Source organism: Saccostrea cucullata, unplaced genomic scaffold (genome assembly GCF_032062105.1).
Source record: "Saccostrea cucullata isolate Sc308-1 unplaced genomic scaffold, CSIRO_AGI_Scuc_v1 ctg4423, whole genome shotgun sequence".
In the NCBI taxonomy this organism is placed as follows: Eukaryota; Metazoa; Mollusca; class Bivalvia; order Ostreida; family Ostreidae; genus Saccostrea; species Saccostrea cuccullata.
The window spans coordinates 15,351-34,414 of record NW_026940709.1 but is presented as its reverse complement, the minus strand read 5'-3'; the positions used below and the strand labels follow the sequence as shown (position 1 = coordinate 34,414).

At 37.4% G+C, this 19,064-nt stretch overlaps 2 protein-coding genes across 2 annotated transcripts; both read left to right on the top strand.

Annotated features, from left to right (window-relative positions):
- The first annotated feature begins 4,183 nt into the window (after positions 1–4,183).
- On the top strand, positions 4,184–6,990 carry LOC134256029 (uncharacterized). Its single transcript, XM_062738623.1, has 2 exons — positions 4,184–4,958; positions 5,063–6,990. The coding sequence occupies exons 1-2, from the start codon at positions 4,184–4,186 to the stop codon at positions 6,988–6,990; spliced, it is 2,703 nt and encodes a 900-aa protein (XP_062594607.1).
- A 1,252-nt stretch (positions 6,991–8,242) lies between these two features.
- Positions 8,243–9,634, top strand: LOC134256028 (uncharacterized protein K02A2.6-like). Its single transcript, XM_062738621.1, has one exon. The coding sequence runs from the start codon at positions 8,243–8,245 to the stop codon at positions 9,632–9,634; it is 1,392 nt and encodes a 463-aa protein (XP_062594605.1).
- Positions 9,635–19,064: the final 9,430 nt, after the last annotated feature.

Below are 19,064 nucleotides of genomic sequence, written 5' to 3'. Positions count from 1 at the left end.
TAAAGGTCACAGTGACCTTAAAATAGGTCGCGATACACCTTCTACCTAAAATGTATACTTTTGCCAAGTTTGATAACTCTAGGTCTATTAGTTTTCTAGTTATGAGCCGGACAGGATTTTTCCATTTTTGGCCATAGCATCTTTATTAAAGATCAGAACGAACTACTTTTGGTGCGCGACACACCGTCTACCCAAGAAGTATCAGTTGACAAAGTTTGATAATCCTAGGCCTAATAGTATTGAAGTTATGAGCCGGACACGAATGGACAGACGGACGGACATGAAGCCTATAATATAATACGTCCCGTCTTAAGACGGGCGTATAAAAATCATTGTAAGACTTCTCTATATATATTAAATAGCAAAATGACAGGTCGTTCTTAATGTATTCATACGGATTTAAATATTTGACATTTTGTCGTGAGACGAGTAAAACAATATAATCGTCAAGAGTTAACACATCCTCACAACGTCAGGGGTCCTGAGTCAACAGGTTGCCGTGGGACCCCTGACTTATTTCATTCGAAATCTGTGGGCTTGCTTCTCTCATTGAGAAGCACCAATCAAATTGCACGTTACATAAGACGTGTTCCGTTCCGGAAATTTTTTACGTATTTGGTTTGGTTTTATGTACAGCTTACTATTTCCGCTCCACGAGCTTTTCATGTCTACAACATGTACAACTTGTAACGTTGGTGTTTCTACAGCCCCACAGTGTATGTATATTTGTAATTTCATTTTTATCTTGATAAAAGTGATAATTAGTGCATTTCTTTCTATATCTACGATAAATTGAATTTTATGCATTTGAATGTTTTTGTTTTCGCGTAAGTTATAACTTTGTTATTTGTACTCCCTGGCCTATTTGCATGTGCTACATTGTGTTGTTTCTTTTTGTCATTGTAGCATTTACGGTTTATTCCTAGAGAATAAATTATGTATACTAGCTGTCAGTGTGTTCACGACTTTTGGACAGCATAGTAAATGACTAGCCATGATGTCAACACCAAACGGAGAAGAGATACCCTCCGGGGACCAGTTACCCTCCGGGGAACAACAGAGTGAACAGACCCAAGAACCGACAAGAACGTCAGATAGGGTAAAGGTTCAAACACAAAAAGGACAACAACATCTTCAAGAAAATATCAAAAAATATAGAGACAAACTTCTTCATATTGAGAACAGGGTAAGAGCAATTATCGAGGAATATACAAGTCCTTTATGTTCTAAAGAACTTACAGTGCTAACCTCAATCCGGTATAAGGTTGAGAAAAACTTTGAAATTTATACACATGTATATAAGGAAAGTCAGGATTACATGAACAGACACAATTACAGTGATAGTGAGAGAATTCTGATAGACAACAGTTATAGACTAGTTAGTCAAGATACAGAATCGTGTTTGACAAAACTCAGTGAGACCATAAGATCATTGGAAGAGGAGGTAAATACTGTAAGTGGTCGGATGTCTTCAGCTTGCATCAAATCGTTACAGAGAGTGGAGGAAGCCAAAACCAAACTAAAGAATGCAGAGAAGGTTGCAGAGTTAAAACGTCAGAAATCAAAGCTACAATTACATGCTGCAAAACTGAAACAAGAGCAGGAATCCTTAGACACACAATTAGAATTACTTAAACATCAAGAGGAGGTTGAGATCGCAGAAACAAGAGTGAAATTCGAAATGGGTGAAGATGAAAGAAGTCACGTTGATCTAGGATTACCGAAAGTAGGAGGGTTTGAGAAATCTAAAACTTTTATAAAGAACTTACCTCTTAATCCTCAAGCAGAAAAGTTTGTTCCACAGTTGGATAATACTCTGCCTTCCATGTCAACAACATGTGTTCCAGAAACTTTACAACAACCGTATAATCCACAGCTAGTGCGACCAGCTGTTAATCCACCGCGACCCATACTGGCAGCTTATCCCAGACATCCTATGCAGCCGACATACCCACCGCAACCTATGCCATTCATGTACGCTCCTCAGACTCCTCGGCCTATGTATCCTATGTTCTCGGCATACACTCCGCGACCAACGCATCCAATGTACACACAGCCAACTCCCCCTAGTGCACAACCTGTGGTATCGCATCCTATGTACACACAGCCAACACCCCCTAGTGCACAACCTGTGGTATCGCAACCGATGAACACACAACCAACGCCCTCTAGTGCACAACTTGTGGTATCGCAGCCTAGTTTGGAATCTGGGAATATACGTTCACACAGTAACATTCAACCTCAACAGTTTTCATCTGTGCCATCAACTGTCATTCCTTCAACTACTAGTGCTACCGTTAATGTCATGAACAGTTATATGATGAAGAAAGACTTGATCTCACAAAGACTTAGAAAATATGATGATGATCCTTCATCTTATAATCTCTGGAAAGGAAGCTTCAAGAGCATTGTGTCAGAAGCCACGCTGAGTCCCCTCGAAGAGATAGACTTCCTCTTAAGATGGTTAGGACCTGACTCAACAGTCCAAGCTACGAGAATTAGAAGAGCAAATCCTAGTGATACTGGTGCTGCACTTAACAGGATCTGGCAAAGGTTAGATGAACGATATGGATCACCTGAACTGATCGACTCAAAGCTACAAAGTGAACTCAAAAAATTTCCAGTCTTACAGATACCAAAGGACAAAACGTTGTTATACAACCTCGTCGACCTCTTGGGGGAAATAGAGTGTAACAAGAACAATCCTCAGTATTCACTACTGTTGTCTTATTACGATACACGAGTCGGCATCAATCCTATTGTGTCTAAGCTACCAGAAAACCTACAAAACAAATGGCGTGACAGAGCTGTGAAATTTAAAATAAAACATAACATTCCATTTCCACCTTTCAAGGAATTAGTGAAATTTATTCATGAACTCAGTGTTTCCTTGAATGATCCGAGCTTTGTGTTTGATACTTCAGCTCCATTCGCAGGAAAGGATAAGCCAAAACTCACCAAGAAACCGACTACCATCGTATCAAAGAAAACGGATGTTCACACAGGAAGTAATGAAAAACCTAACAAAGGATCATGTCCTTTGCACCCCAATGCTATCTCGCATTTCCTTGATGAATGTCAACTCTTCATGAGGAAGCCAATGGAGGAACGCCGTAGATATGTGTTAGAAAACAAACTTTGTTTCAAGTGCTTAAGAACTAACTGTCACACAAAGAGACAATGTACAGAAAAAATCAAATGTAAAGAATGTGAAAGTAACAATCATGTTACTGCTATGCATGTTACTTACAAGAGGAAACTTCAGGACAGCTGCTCCCAAACAGCCCACGGCGGGGAGACTGGTTTCATTAAAGTGGATTCAAAATGTACAACAGTATGTAATGAATTCAATGGACGCTCCTGTGCAAAAAATGTCTTAGTACGAGTGTACTCAGAAGAACATCCGGAAACATCTGCGACAGTGTACGCAATGATCGACGAACATTGCAATCGCACACTGGCATCAAGTGCACTAATGGATACCTTGAGTGTACAAGGAAATGAACTTATGTATAATTTGTCTTCATGTTCAGGAAAGGAACACGCCCTTGGTCGCCAAGCCTATGGTTTCATAGTGGAGTCTCTAGATTCAACAACATCACTGAGATTACCTACCCTCATTGAGTGCAGAAGTATTCCACAAGACGTGTCTGAGATACCTACCCCTGAGATTGCGGAGCAGTATCCACATCTTCGTGGCATCTCGTCAGAAATTCCTAAATATGATCCAAAACATCACATTGGACTTTTGATAGGACGCGATTTGACAGAAGCGCACCATGTTTTTCAACAAATTTTTGGACCCAAAGACAATCCGTTTGCACAGAAAACATGCTTTGGATGGGTCATAATTGGAAATGTGTGCTTGGATGGAAAACACTTACCTATGTTAGACATTTCGTCAGATATAACCATAACAAGTTTTAAAACTTCTGTATTACCTAGCGGACGATCTACGATCTTCCAACCATGTGACAAGGAGTTGAAAATATTGGAAAGAGATTCAGGTCAAGACATGGATATTTTCAAGAGAAGACATGACGATAATATTATTGGTCATTCTGTGGAGGATCGCGAATTCCTTAATCTTATGGAAAAGGAAATGAAAATTAGTGCCTGTAGAAATTGGACGGCGCCCCTTCCATTTCGTAAGGACTGACCCCCCTTACCAAACAACAAACCAATGGCATTAAAGCGAGCAATGATTCTTGATTCAAGCTTGAAGAAGAACGAGAAAAAATGTCAACACTTTGTTACATTCATGGACAAAGTCATACATAGCGGTGCAGCAGAGATAGCCCCAGAGTTAAAGGATGGACAAGAGGTGTGGTATCTTCCATTGTTCGGAGTATACCACCCTAAGAAAAAGGATCAGATACGTGGAGTCTTTGACTCTTCTGCAACATTCCAAGGAGTGTCTCTTAACAGTGTTCTCCTCACAGGACCTAATTTGACAAACAATTTAGTGGGTGTTCTCCTTCGATTCAGGAAAGACGCTGTGGCAGTATCAGCAGATATTGAACAGATGTTCTACTCATTTCTCGTCAACGTCGACCACAGGGACTACTTGCGATTTCTGTGGTATAGAGATAATGATCCTAACAAGGAACTTATAGAATATCGCATGTGTGCCCACGTGTTTGGGAACTCTCCGTCGCCATCTGTAGCAACATTTGGCTTACACAAGAGCACCAGAAATTCTGATGAAGACATCATAGAATTTGTGAAGAATGACTTTTATGTAGACGATGCTTTAACGTCTTTACCAACTGCTTCACAAGCAGTCGATTTGTTGAAAAGAACTCAGACTGTACTTAAGAACAACGGCAATATTAAGTTACACAAAATTGCATCAAACCACAAAGATGTGATGTCAGCTTTCTCCAAGGAAGACCTAAGCAAAGAAATAAAACTGTTAGACTTAGAGAAAGATTCGCTACCTATACGTCAGAGCTTAGGTTTGTCATGGGATTTATCTACTGACAGTTTTGTGTTTCATGCAAGAAACCTAACACGAGACGTGGTTACTTGTCCATGCTTCACAGCATATACGACCCTTTAGGTTTCACTGGACCTCTTGTGATCCAAGGGAAGATAATTCTTCGAGAAATAACAGCACTGTATGACTGGGATGATGAGATCGACCCCTCATATGTTTATCGTTGGGAATTATGGAAGGATTCTTTTACATCGCTACAGCAAGTGACTGTCCCTCGCATGTATTTTACCAAATCTTTGAGCCAGAGTGAGACAGTTGAGCTACATGTGTTTTGCGATGCTTCGGAACAGGCTGTCTCAGCAGTTTCCTACTTGAGACTTTCTACTGAGATGGGAATAGAAGTAACTTTTGTCTTCGGCAAAGCGAAATTAGCGCCACTTCATGGACATACCATGCCACGACTTGAACTCTGTGCGGCCTTACTAGCAGTAGATGTAGCAGAAATTCTCAACATGCATCTGAATGTCAAATTTACAACCACAAAATTTTATTCAGACAGTATGATTGTACTTGGCTACATTAACAACCAAACGAGACGTTTCTACAATTATGTAGCCAATCGTGTTGAGCGCATTCTACGAACATCCAATCCCTCGCAGTGGAATTATGTGAAATCAACAGAGAACCCAGCAGATCTAGGAACGCGGGGATTGAACGCAGCTCAAAATTTGTACCAGGAGTGGTTGAGAGGACCAGAATTCCTTCATCTCAACACGGCAACCATCAATGAGACTTTTCCCCTCATTAACCCAGAACAGGACAACGAAATTCGTGTCAGTGCTAAAAGGACAGTGATAAAGGACTTTAATCTTACCAAGATTTTTGAAAATGTTTCCAGCTGGAACTCTTTAGTGAGTGCACTTACGGTGCTTAAGACTTTCATCAGAAAGAGAAAGCAGATTGTGACAGACCCTGTTACAGTTAGACGAGACAGTGAATTAGTCATCATCAAAGAAACTCAGAAAACCTTTTTCTTGGATGATATTTATTGTTTACAGCATAAGAAACCTCTACAACGAGACAGTTCTGTGCTAAAATTGTGTCCTTACCTGAGTGAAGATGGCATTATGAAGGTTGGCGGAAGATTGAATCTTAGCGTACTTTCTGAGGAACTGAAGAATCCGATCATTATTCCTAAGAAATCTCATGTGGCAAAATTAATTGTACAGCATTTTCATGAGAAATCAGCTCATCAGGGCAGACACATCACAGAAGGTGCAATTAGAAACAAAGGCTACTGGATTATTGGTGTAAAGAAACTAATTTCATCAGTGATTCATAAGTGTGTTACATGCAGAAGATTACGAGGGAAGTTTGAAAGTCAGAGGATGGCCGATTTACCACCGGACAGGATTACTCCAGGACCTCCATTCAGTGCAGTGGGAGTAGATACATTCGGACCCTGGACCATCGTCACACGTAAAACACGTGGAGGACAAGCTGAAAGTAAACGTTGGGCCATCATGTTTACATGTTTGACGACGACAGCAATCCATATTGAGTTAGTAGAGTCAATGTCCAGCTCGTCTTTCATCAATGCATTACGTAGATTTATCGCACTTCGTGGGAATGTGTCTTTATTTCGATCAGACAGAGGTACTAACTTTATTGGTGCTACAGAAGATCTTGGGATTGATGTAACGAAGGGACCAGTGAAGAACTTCCTTGATAAGTCAAAGATTGTGTGGACATTCAATGCTCCCCACTCTTCCCACATGGGAGGAGTGTGGGAGCGAATGATTGGATTAACGCGTCGAGTATTGGATTCACTACTCTTAGGACCAAAAGGAAAAAATCTCACTCACGAGGTACTTAGTACTTTGATGGCGGAAGTGACAGCCATAATTAACTCCAGACCGATTACTACTATATCTAACGATCCTGAGGTACCATTTGTGTTGAGTCCAGCCATGCTTCTGAATCAGAAGATATCCGGTCACTTTTCCATGTGTATGGATGTTGACATACGTGACATATACAAGGAACAGTGAAAGCAAGTGCAAGTCCTATCCGATTTATTCTGGCAACAGTGGAAAACCCATTACCTTCAGAACTTACAATCCCGTCGTAAGTGGAGATCTGAAAGAACGAACATGAAGGTTGGAGACGTAGTGGTCGTCAAGGACCGTGAATCAGCTAGGTGTCAGTGGGCTACTGGACTTGTGGAAGAAGTCTTTCCTAGTGCAGATGGACTCGTACGGAAGGCATCTGTTCGTGATATCATTAATGGGAAGCCGTGTACATATACGCGACCGATCAGTGAACTTGTTCGTCTAATTGATTAACAGTGTACATCAGTTTATCAATCAGTTTTGAAGTGATAATTAACTGTTAAAATTTATTGATTTCATCTTGATATATTATATTTAGAATCCTGGTCGTTGCACCAAATTTTCTTATATTTGTATGCCAATGTTTGATCAGAATATTTTTGTTGAATTTGATATGTTTTTTATAGTAATATTGTTATGATAATATCAATATTAGGCAGGGAGTGTTCCGTTCCGGATTCCGTTCCGGAAATTTTTTACGTATTTGGTTTGGTTTTATGTACTACTTACTATTTCCGCTCCACGAGCTTTTCATGTCTACAATATGTACAACTTGTAACGTTGGTGTTTCTACAGCCCCACAGTGTATGTATATTTGTAATTTCATTTTTATCTTTATAAAAGTGATAAATAGTGCATTTCTTTCTATATTTACGATAAATTGAATTTTATGCATTTGAATGTTTTTGTTTTCGCGTAAGTTATAACTTTGTTTTTTGTACTCCCTGGCCTATTTGCATGTGCTACATTGTATTGTTTCTTTTTGTCATTGTAGCATTTACGGTTTATTCCTAGAGAATAAATTATGTAAACTAGCTGTCAGTGTGTTCACGACTTTTGGACAGCATAGTATCACTTAAAGCTCAGTAGGCAGAAATGTGAAGTGCGTAAAACTGAAGTGAAATACGTAGGACAAGTACTCACCCAAAATGGAGTGAAACCTGATCCAGAAAAAGTGAGAGCTATTGTGATGATGCAGAAACCAGAAAAAGTGAGAGCTATTGTGATGATGCAGAAACCAGAAAATCGACAAGAACTACTTACTTTTTTAGGACTTGTTCAGTACTTAGGAAAGTTTCTTCCAAGACTTTCAGATGTAAGTGCATCACTACGCAAATTGACTGAAACTTCTTCAGGCTGTGAATGGAATTGGACAAAGTAACAAGATATCAGTTTTGAGACAATCAAGGCTATGATTACCAAAGCACCGATCTTAGCATACTACAACCCAGGACTACCGCTAACACTCTCAGTGGATGCAAGTTCAAGAGGACTTGGGGCAACCATCTTACAACGAGGTAGACCCATTGCATATGCGTCAAGAGCACTAACAGCGTCTCAAAGAAATTACGCGCAGATAGAGAAAGAGGCATTAGCAGTTGTCTTCGGATGTCAAAAGTTTCATCAGTACATCTATGGTAGATCAGTAACTGTGGAGTCCGACCATAAACCATTACAGTCTATTTTTCAGAAACCGCTCTTAGCAGCACCTTTGCGTTTACAAAGACTACTTCTAGCCTTTCAGAAATACGACTTAAAGATTGAGTACAAACCTGGCAAACTTATGTTTGTTGCTGATGCTTTGAGTCAACACTATCTTGATGAAACTGGAGAAGAGTTGATACCTGAAGTTGATGTCAACAACATCACTCTCAACAGACACTTACCGATGTCGCCTGATCGTTACAAGGAATTTCAACAAGAAATTTCTCAGGATCAAACATTACAACAGCTACTCGATACAGTACTGTTAGGATGGCCAAACAGCAAACAGAGCTTACCATCAAACCTTCTTCCATACTGGACATTTCGTGATGAAATATCACATGTGGATGGACTACTGTTCAAAGGCAGTAAACTTATCATTCCAAAATCGATGCAGCAGAAAATGTTAGACTTGGTTCATGAATCTCATCTTGGTATCGTGAAGTGTAAGAGTAGAGCACGGGAGTCTATGTATTGGCCGGGCATGGCAGCGCAAATAGAGGATAAAGTATCCCAGTGTATAACTTGTGCTGAAGTTCAGAATTCCAATCCAAAGGAACCAAAGACGTGTACAGAGTTACCAGATCGTCCATGGTCCAAGATAGCATCTGACATTTTCGTATACAAGCAGAACCATTACCTACTCACTGTAGATTACTACTCGAAATGGCCAGAGATAATCATCTTAAAAGACCTTTCATCACTACAAGTCATCAACTCGCTTAAAAGCATGTATTCCAAGTACGGGATTCCTGATGAGTTAGTATCAGACAATGGTCCTCAGTATGCGAGCAAGGAGTTCAAAGATTTTACCAAAGAGTATGGATTTACACACACAACATCTAGTCCAGTGTATCCTAAATCTAATGGACAGGCAGAGAGAATGGTGCAGACAGTTAAGCGGCTTCTCAAGAAAAACACAGACCCTTACAAAGCGTTGATGGATTATCGCAACACAGAAATCCAAGGACTAGGACAGTTACCTTCACAGATGTTTCTGGGACGTCGTCTGAAAACAAACTTACCTATTGCAGCAGATCTACTTCGTCCTAAGGACAACAACATGCAGAAGAAACTACAAGCCAGACAGTTGCAGTAGAAGAAATTTTATGATCGCACAGGGACAAAGAGTCTTCCGAATTTGGACACAGGAGATAACGTTATGCTACAAGATGGCAAAACATGGAGACACGCAACCGTGGAATCCAAACTACCACTACCAAAATCCTTTATCGTATCGTGTGATGGGAAAAAGTATCGTCGAAACCGCGGTATGCTGAAAAAGACAAATTCCGTAAAACCCACACAGGAAGTCAGTGAGGATTTCGATTTCCAGATTCCAGAGAGTAGTGCTGAAGAACACGTTCCGCTAAAGCCGTCTTCAGAGTCTCCCGAGCGCTCAAAACAAACTCCTGACGAAACCATAAAAACCAGATCAGGACGTACTGTGAAAGTTCCATCCAAATTAGCAGACTATGTTATGCAACCAGTTTAAATGTAGTTTCATGTAAAATATCATGCATGTACATGTATATAAGTTTAATACCATTCAAAGATTTTGTAAACTTAAAAGTTCAGTTCAGTCTTTACATGATTTCAATTTCAATATTCATTGACTGTTTAATGATTGCTTTGAAACTGATTAATTGTTAATTAATGTGCTTATTGATTTAAAAAAGGGAGGATGTCATGTATCTATAATTTACTAATTGACATTTTATATTCCGGATTTGTATGTTCTGATTTATATCACAAGTGATATCACATATAAACGTAGAACTGATTTTGAGATCAGTAATATTGAGACAATCTGGCTAGAAATTAATCTAAAAAATTCTAAACCTATATTTTATTGCTCTGCTTATCGTCCACCATCTGCCCCCTCCTGCTGGGCGGAGGACCTAGCAAAGGAGGTGAACCGTGCCTCCTGCTGTGACGATACTGAAATTATTCTATCAGGTGATTTTAATATTGATCTAATGAAAGACCCCCCACAATATTGGACATCTGCTTTAGAGGAGTTTGGACTTTCTCAGATAGTTACTGTTCCTACTAGAATAACAAGTACCTCAAGTACCTTAATTGATCATTTTTATACAACTAAACCAGAAAACATATGTGAAACAAATGTGCCCCCTATTGCTATTTCTGACCACTACCCTGTATGTTTGACACGGAAAACTAATTGTATACAGCGTAGAGGAAAACATACTGAAATCCAATATCGAGATTTTAAACAATTCAACGAAAACGATTTCTTGAGAGAGTTAGAAAATGCAAATTTTAACAACCTTCTTAAACTTAAAGACCCAAACGAAATAACGAATAAATTTTATGAATTGTTTAATGATATTCTTAACAGGCATGCCAAAGTAAAAACAAAAAGAGTCAAGACTGAAATTCGACCTAAATGGCTAACACAGGAAATAAATGATGCCAGACATTTACGCGATACATATCATTTACAAAGGAATTCAGAAAATTACAAAATTTGGAGAAATAAAGTTACACAATTAATAGATCAAGCAAAATCAAAGTATTACAAATCTGCAATTGAAGAAAGCTCAAGTCCTAAAGAAATGTGGAGTTATTTAAACCATTTGGCATCTAAATCCAAAACTTTTACACCTATCCGTATTACACAAAATGGTTTAGATTTTGAAGATTTACAGGATATTGTTGATATTTTTAACAAACACTTTACGGAAATATCCTGTAAATTATTAGCAGGTATGTCAGTACAAAGTTTTGATTCAGAATTATTAAATCGGTATACAGAAACTAAACTAGGGAAAGAAAATGTTTTCAGTATTAATGAAATAACTGAATTTGAAGTATTGAATATGTTGAATACACTTGATGTAAATAAGTCAGCCGGTATAGACTTTATCGGACCTCGTCTTCTAAAACTTTCGGCAAATGTCATATGCAAATCTGTTACACATCTTATAAATGCTAGTATCACTAATGGAGTATTTCCATCCAGTTTAAAACAAGCAAAAGTCACTCCTATTTTCAAAAATGGCGACCACGCAGATCCAGGGAACTACAGACCGATATCCATTCTTCCAACATTATCAAAATTAGTTGAAAAACACATAGCAAATCAAATACGTAACTTTGCCTCTAACTTTGATCTTTTATTTAAATCACAATCTGGATTTCGAGAATTTCATTCATGTCAAACGACTCTTACAAAACTTACAGATAATTGGCTACAAGCTATGGACCAAGGAAATCTAGTAGGCATAACTTTCATCGATTTTAGCAAGGCATTTGATTTGGTTAATCATGAAATTCTTATAAGTAAACTTCAATCATATCACTTTGATCAAAGGGCTATTAAATGGTTTCATTCTTATTTAACCTCAAGGTCTCAGTGTGTAAAAATAGGAACATATTCCTCTGATTTTTTGCCCGTCACAGCAGGAGTGCCCCAAGGTTCTATCTTAGGTCCCCTATTATTTTTATTGTATATAAATGATCTCCCTTTACATGTAAATAGAACAGATATTGATATGTTTGCCGATGATGCAACCTTGCATACATATCATAAAAATATAGAAGGTATTGAGAATGCCCTTAACTTTGATTTGTGTGAGATTGAAAATTGGTGTTCCAAAAATCAAATGGTGTTAAATACCAATAAGACAAAATGTATGCTTATGGGAACTCAGCAGAGAAAATCAAGAATAGTTTCACCTGAACTAAATTTATATGCTTCAAACAAATTAATTGAAAATGTTGAATCTGAAAAACTTCTGGGAGTGCATATTGATGGTTCATTGCGCTATAATCACCATATTGACTCAGTTTGTAAATCTTTGACATATAAATTATATACGTTGCGCAAAATTAAAAAATTCCTCCCCTTACACACAAGAAAACTATTCTATAATGCATACATTCTGCCCTCTTTGAATTATTGCCTAACTATTTGGGGTAATGCGCCAGGTGCTGGCATAGATAGAGTTTTTAAATTGCAAAAAAGGGCAGCCCGTATTATACTAGATGTGGCTTATGATGCCCCTTCACTACCATTATTCGAAAAACTTGGATGGCTGACTATTTACGAGTTGATTGATTTTCATAAATATATATTACTGTACAAAACACTTCATGGTATGGCACCTACTTATTTAAGAGACTCTTTTGAATTTATTTCTTCTAGTAGTTATGCTCTACGATCTGAAACAAACTATGACCTTCATCTACCGAAATATCGAACAAATCAATTTAAAAATTCTTTTCACTATTCCGGTGTTCATTTATGGAACAAACTACCTTTGTACATACGTTTTTCACAGAATTTACACACATTTCGTAAAAATGTAGAAAAATTCATAATAACATGCCGCAACTAAAATCTCCTGAAATCTATATGTACTTGTATTTTTACGTCATGTTGTATTATTTATTATTGTACAATGATTTCATTATTGTATTATTGTGAACATGCTTAGAGGGCCCCGAGGAAGACTAGTGCATTGCACTAATCGGGTCACCCTCTTAAAATAAAGTATTATTATTATTATTATTATATTATCATGTTTGGTTCTAAAAAATAAAATATAGTTGTTTCCGGTTTAAAAATGGCTGCTTACATGTGAACACGACAACTATATAATTTATAGAGCCCCACCCTAACACCAGAACCCCTGACCCTTGGGACATTAAATTCACAATTTTGGTTGAGGCACTCTTGCTCATCATACCTATGCACTTAGTTAGTTTATTTGACACCCAGGAGCAGAGAAGAAGATTTTCAAAGAATTCATGAAATTTCACTATATACTTATTTAGCCCCACTCTAACACTAGAACCCCAGGGCCATGAATTTCACAATTTTGGTAGAGGACTCAATGCTGATTACAATCATGCAAAAAGTTTGACTGCTTGATGTCCAGGAGTAAAGAAGAAAATTTTTAGAGATTGCATTAATTTTAGTGGTTTTGCCCCACTCCCCAGGGGGGCAGGGCCCATGAAATTCACAATTTGTGTTCCACTTTACCCATAGATGATATATGCCAAATTTGGTTAAAATTGGTTTAGTTGTTTCAGAGAAGGAGCTGAAAATGTTCAAATGTAAACGAACGACAACCGACGAAAAGTGATAGCAATAGGTCCCCTGAGTTAACTCAGGTGACCTAAAAATGTATTAACTTACGTTTACTTGTTACTAATTTCTTTTAAATACTGTTCGTTATTTCAATATCCTTCTTCGATGTTTTCCTTTACTGGAATTAGTGTAGTCTAAAGATTACAAATTAAAAATCTAAATATTTCATCACATAGTGTACATTCATCCTGTACTGTAGATACATGTAGTTGGTATTCTTTCAAGTCACCAGCATTAACTGTTTCTCGCCCCATAATGTCATGGCAGATCCTCGCTATATCTTCTCCTCTAGTCTCCTCTATTGAGAAACCATTGGAAAAAATCATTCTGTCATTAAAACTCATGTCGACAAATGTTTGTCAAAGGATACGGGCACGAAACAATTGGGACTGCCTTAGAAAGAATCATTGGTGATTTGGATGTCCAAATCAACAGGATCTAGGCCGATAAAACCGAGACACCATTAGATACACCTCTTGGAGTATTACATAATTATAGATGTCAGGAAATAGAGGTTCAATTGTGCCCAAAAGGTAAATAAATTTCAGTATAAATACGAATAGGGTTTAAAATGAACAAGAGGCACACGGGCCTTATAGGTCACCTGAGTATCATGTAACATTTTTCAGCGATTGTTTTTGGGTAGTGTTTTAAGGCAAAAGCCATGAAATTCACGAATTTTGAAAGAGGCACCATTGCTTATCAAAGGGCAGATTTCAAAGCATTAATTTATTTTTAGTCAAAGTACCCCCTTGGTACCCCTGACCCAGCAGCCCTAAAATTATCTATTTTGAAAGAAGACCCTTTCTTCATTATAAGGCCAGCATTTTTTTTTTATGTAAACTTAGGTTTAGTTATGAACATGAGAATAAAAAAGTCCCGAAGTAAAAGGAAATAAAATTTTTTGATAAATCAATTATTAACACTTGTACATTCTTTTTTATGCTTTCTTAATAGGCTCCTTACCACTGGACACATAATGCTTACATGTACAAATAGGAAAGTAGAACATTTAATTGCTTATTTCATCATCTGCCAGTTTGGGCCAGTTATATATATTTTGTGATGTTGATTAAAATATATTTTAAAAATTCAATTCTTAAAAAGTCTTTCAATACATCTTCATTTTCTTAATATGTGTTAGGTGAATGTGTAGACATTGTTGTAAAATTTACTTGATGCCTAAAATTATAATTCCTATCATTAAAACAGACAGGAAGTATTGAAGAGTAGGGTCAACATTTTTTCAATTAGTTTTTAATTAATAAATTTTTCAATTAATTTTTCTGGCTGACGCAAATGATACTACATATATTTGTATATTCTTGCCTTTTAAAAGTCGATTTTTTTTATATTTCTTCACTTCAGGTTATTGTTTATTTCTTCCTCAAATGGACTTCACTTCTCCCATAGTTTTATTCATTACATCTGATGCATCAGCACTCATTTTCTGAAAAATGATGCTTCGACTGTAAGCTATAACAGAGACCTAAACAATGTCCTTGGCAATATGCAATAGCTACCACGGGCAGTTTAAAACCTGGGGGAGGAAAATAATTTAAAGTTGGTGTACATTTTCAGTTCTATTTTTTTTTATCATTTAGGTTTATTAAAGTCTAGATAGGACTTAATTAGTTTAGTAATTTAGTTTAGTTAGTGGACTACTAACCTCTGCACTTAATTTAAATTAAAAAAAAATTTAAAAAGGTCTAAATTAAACAGATTTACAAGACAAACAAATAAATTAAACAAATAAACAGTAATTAAGCTGGTTTAGAGTAAATCTGGGCATGACATAGCGTTCTCTCAGTATAGCTTTGTTATTTCTTCTCATGTCGATACAAACTCACACTTGGTCAGGAATTTTATGTTTTGGAGCTACTAAAATTGTTGTCACCCACGGAGTCAGTCCATCAATTTTTTCTATGCTGTCCATTTCTTCTAGTTTCTTTAGCTCTCGTTTTAATTCCTTTCGTCTGTGAAATTTCTTCATTATGGTTACGCAATGGGTTTTACTTCTTTATCAAAATGAGCTTTTACTTGAAAACCCTCAAGCTTTCCTATTCCCTCAAATTGATCAGAAAATATCGTTAGTATACTAGATTTGTCAGTATTTCCATTTTGGTCTACATCATTTATTGAAATCGAAATAAATCCAAGTTTTTGTGCGTCAGCACAGCTAAGTAAACCACTAGTACATTTCCGCACAAGAATTTCAGTATCGTTAATCATGAGCTTAAATTCTACTTCAGCTCGTAATTTACCTCTTATTGGTACCGCCGTGGATCTGATACATTTAATCCATTTTGACAAGGTGTCAATGTCTTCTTTTTCATATCTAGCCCATCGTCTCGCGTAATTTTCAACAGAATCCATAATATTTATGAAATATATTTATGAATATTTATGCTATCAAACAAACAAGAATTTAATCTGGGGAAGGAACCACCCAGCATCACACTTTTTATGACGATTAGACTGTGGAAGATGTAATGATGCAGACACAAGATCTCTTCTTTGCAAATGGCCCTGTGTATTATCACGGAGACGTGTTTCAATACAATATTACAGATACTTAGATGCACAATAATGAGAATCAAGCCTCACGGTTCAAGAACTGTAAAATTCATCATACACATGAAAGTGAAACTTTGACGACTTATTTGTACACAGTGCATAAAATGGAAGATGGTTCTTCTATCCATCTCTGTTGGGGACTCGGGAGAGAAGCTATAGACAACTGATAAATGTGAAGATAGTTCCAGTGACGAAAATATAATCCCTGGCAAAAGAAAGTGTGGTTCTAAATGAACAAATGATAGGTCTCTCTCGATATGATGTAACCAGTCAACTATGGCGAACCATATGTATCTCCAGATTCAAGATCGACATAAAATGCTTTGTTTCTGCAATTAATGTGTCAAAGCAAATTCGTGAAAGAAAAGAAATGACGGACCACGGTATGTCAAGATTGACATAAAATGCATCAGCTCTGCCTTGTGTCAGAGAAAATTCGTCAAAGCAAATCTTGGGGAAATTGTAGGACGGGTCATATCTTTTTTGCTGAAAGAATCCCGTTAAATGATGCTGTGCAGATACGTAGAATTGACAAGGGGTTACTGATATTGACGCAACGACACCTGTTCGCGTCCTCAGAGATTTTGGCCGTCTTTAAGACTCAAATAATTAAACAATCTACTGTTCCGTACGGTCCAAAAAATAGTAAATTATGAAGTGTTTTGTCTGAAATGATGTAAGTTAGATTCATTTGAAACTTAAAGATATTTTATCTAATTCTAGTCGTAACGGGGACTGTTACAGATGTTCCCTAAATTCTCCCTATCTCTTTTTTGTGCCAATTTCCTAAAAAACCTTTCAATATGCTCAGTATCGCAAAATTTAATAAAAGAATTTGTAAGTGCTGCTTCTTTGAACAATTCAGGTGGAATTTTTCTGAAAACTTGAAGGTGAAGTGGAGAAAAAGGAGATCAGTGATAATGTCAATGTTAGTAAAATTTGTTGATGATCATATACAATTGATCAATATTTGCTGAAAGGGAAAAAAAGAAATGCTGGAATAAAATGTTACTAGTATTATGGATATTGAGAATACAGACTTTGTTGATGATTTAATCAAATGAAGAGATTTGTGAAAGTAATGTGAGAAATTGAGAGTTAAAACTGATTTTTATAAAATATTGCAGAGAGATGGAAGCAAAGCCAACTGGAAGCAATGCTAGGGAAGCAGCGCGTACTGTTTATAGTGGTGTGGAAACAGAGCCTACGGTTTATTCTCGTTTTGTGGACGCAGTGCCTACAACTTGCAGTGGAATGGATGCAGACCCAGACCTTTGCAATGCAGGAAGCCTACTAGAGAAGTTCGAAGCTATTTGGAGCTGAGCTATATATCATAACCCATCACAAGGCACATTATTTAAACTAATATGTATATTTTACCTATCTCCAAACACAATGTACTAATAATCGGCCCTACAAAAGATAAACTTGCTTGGTTAAAATAATTTCTTAGATTGCTGAAATTCACCTCAAATGCTAGCTTTTGGAAGTGCGTTGCGCCTTAAAAGGAATATATACCTCTACTGATTTTTCCCTATATACAAGAGGCCCATGGGCCTTATAGGTCACCTGAGCATTATGCAACAACTTTCCAGTGATTGAATTCGATTCATGTTTTAAGCCAGATGCTATGGCATTCACAATTTTGAAAGAGGCACCATTGATCATCATAACAATACACTTAGCAGTTGCTTAGTTTGTTTACTTAATGCCCATACCCAGGGTAGGGGAGCAAAAAATGCATTTCAACTAATCAGTAATATTCAGCAATAATCAGTAGTGCCCCTACCACACATGAACCCCTGACCCTTAGGCCTTGATATTTGATTAATACCAAGGAGCAGATTTCAAACCATTCATTTATTTTCAGTATATTAGTAGAGCCCCCCCCCCTCTTCTATGGTACCCCTGGCCCTGGGGCCTTGAAATTCACAATTCTGGAAGATTAGGGCCCTTGTCCATCATAACTATATAGGTAGTTCATCTACTTAATACCCTGGAGCAGAGAAGAAAATTTTCAAAGATTTAATGTATTTTCACTATATAATCAATAGAGCCCCGCCCTGACACCAGAACCCCTGACCCTGGGGCTATAAAATATACAATTTCGGAAGAGGCATTCCTGCTCATCATAACTATGTACTTAGTTTGTTTATTTAATTCCTAGGAGCAGAGAAGATTTTCAAAGAATTCATGTATTTTCACTATATAATCAATAGAGCCCCGCCCTAACACCAGAACCCCTGACCCTGGGGCCATAAAATTCACAATTTTGGTAGAGGCACTCTTGATCATCATAAAACCCAGCAGCAGAGAAGAAGATTTTCAAAGAAATAATGCATTTTCACTATATAATCAATAGAGCCGCACCCTAACACCAGAACCCCTGACCCTGGGGCCATAAAATTCACAATTTTGGTAGAGACACTCTTGATCATCATAACTATGTACTTAGTTTGTTTATTTAATACCCAGGAGCAGAGAAGAAGATTTTCCAAGAAATAATGCATTTTCACTATATAATCTATATAGCCCCGCCCTAACACCAGAACCCCTGACCCTGGGGCCATAAAATTCACAATTTTGGTAGAGGCACTCTTGCTCATAATAACTATGCACTTAGTTAGTTTATTTGATACCCAAGAGCAGAGAAGATTTTCAAAGAATTCATGTATTTTCACTATATAATCAATAGAGCCCCGCCCTAACACCAGAACCCCTGACCCTGGGGCCATAAAATTCAAAATTTTGGTAGAGGCACTAATGCTCATCATAACTATGCACTTAGTTAGTTTATTTAATACCCAGGAGCAGAGAAGAAGATTTTCAAAGA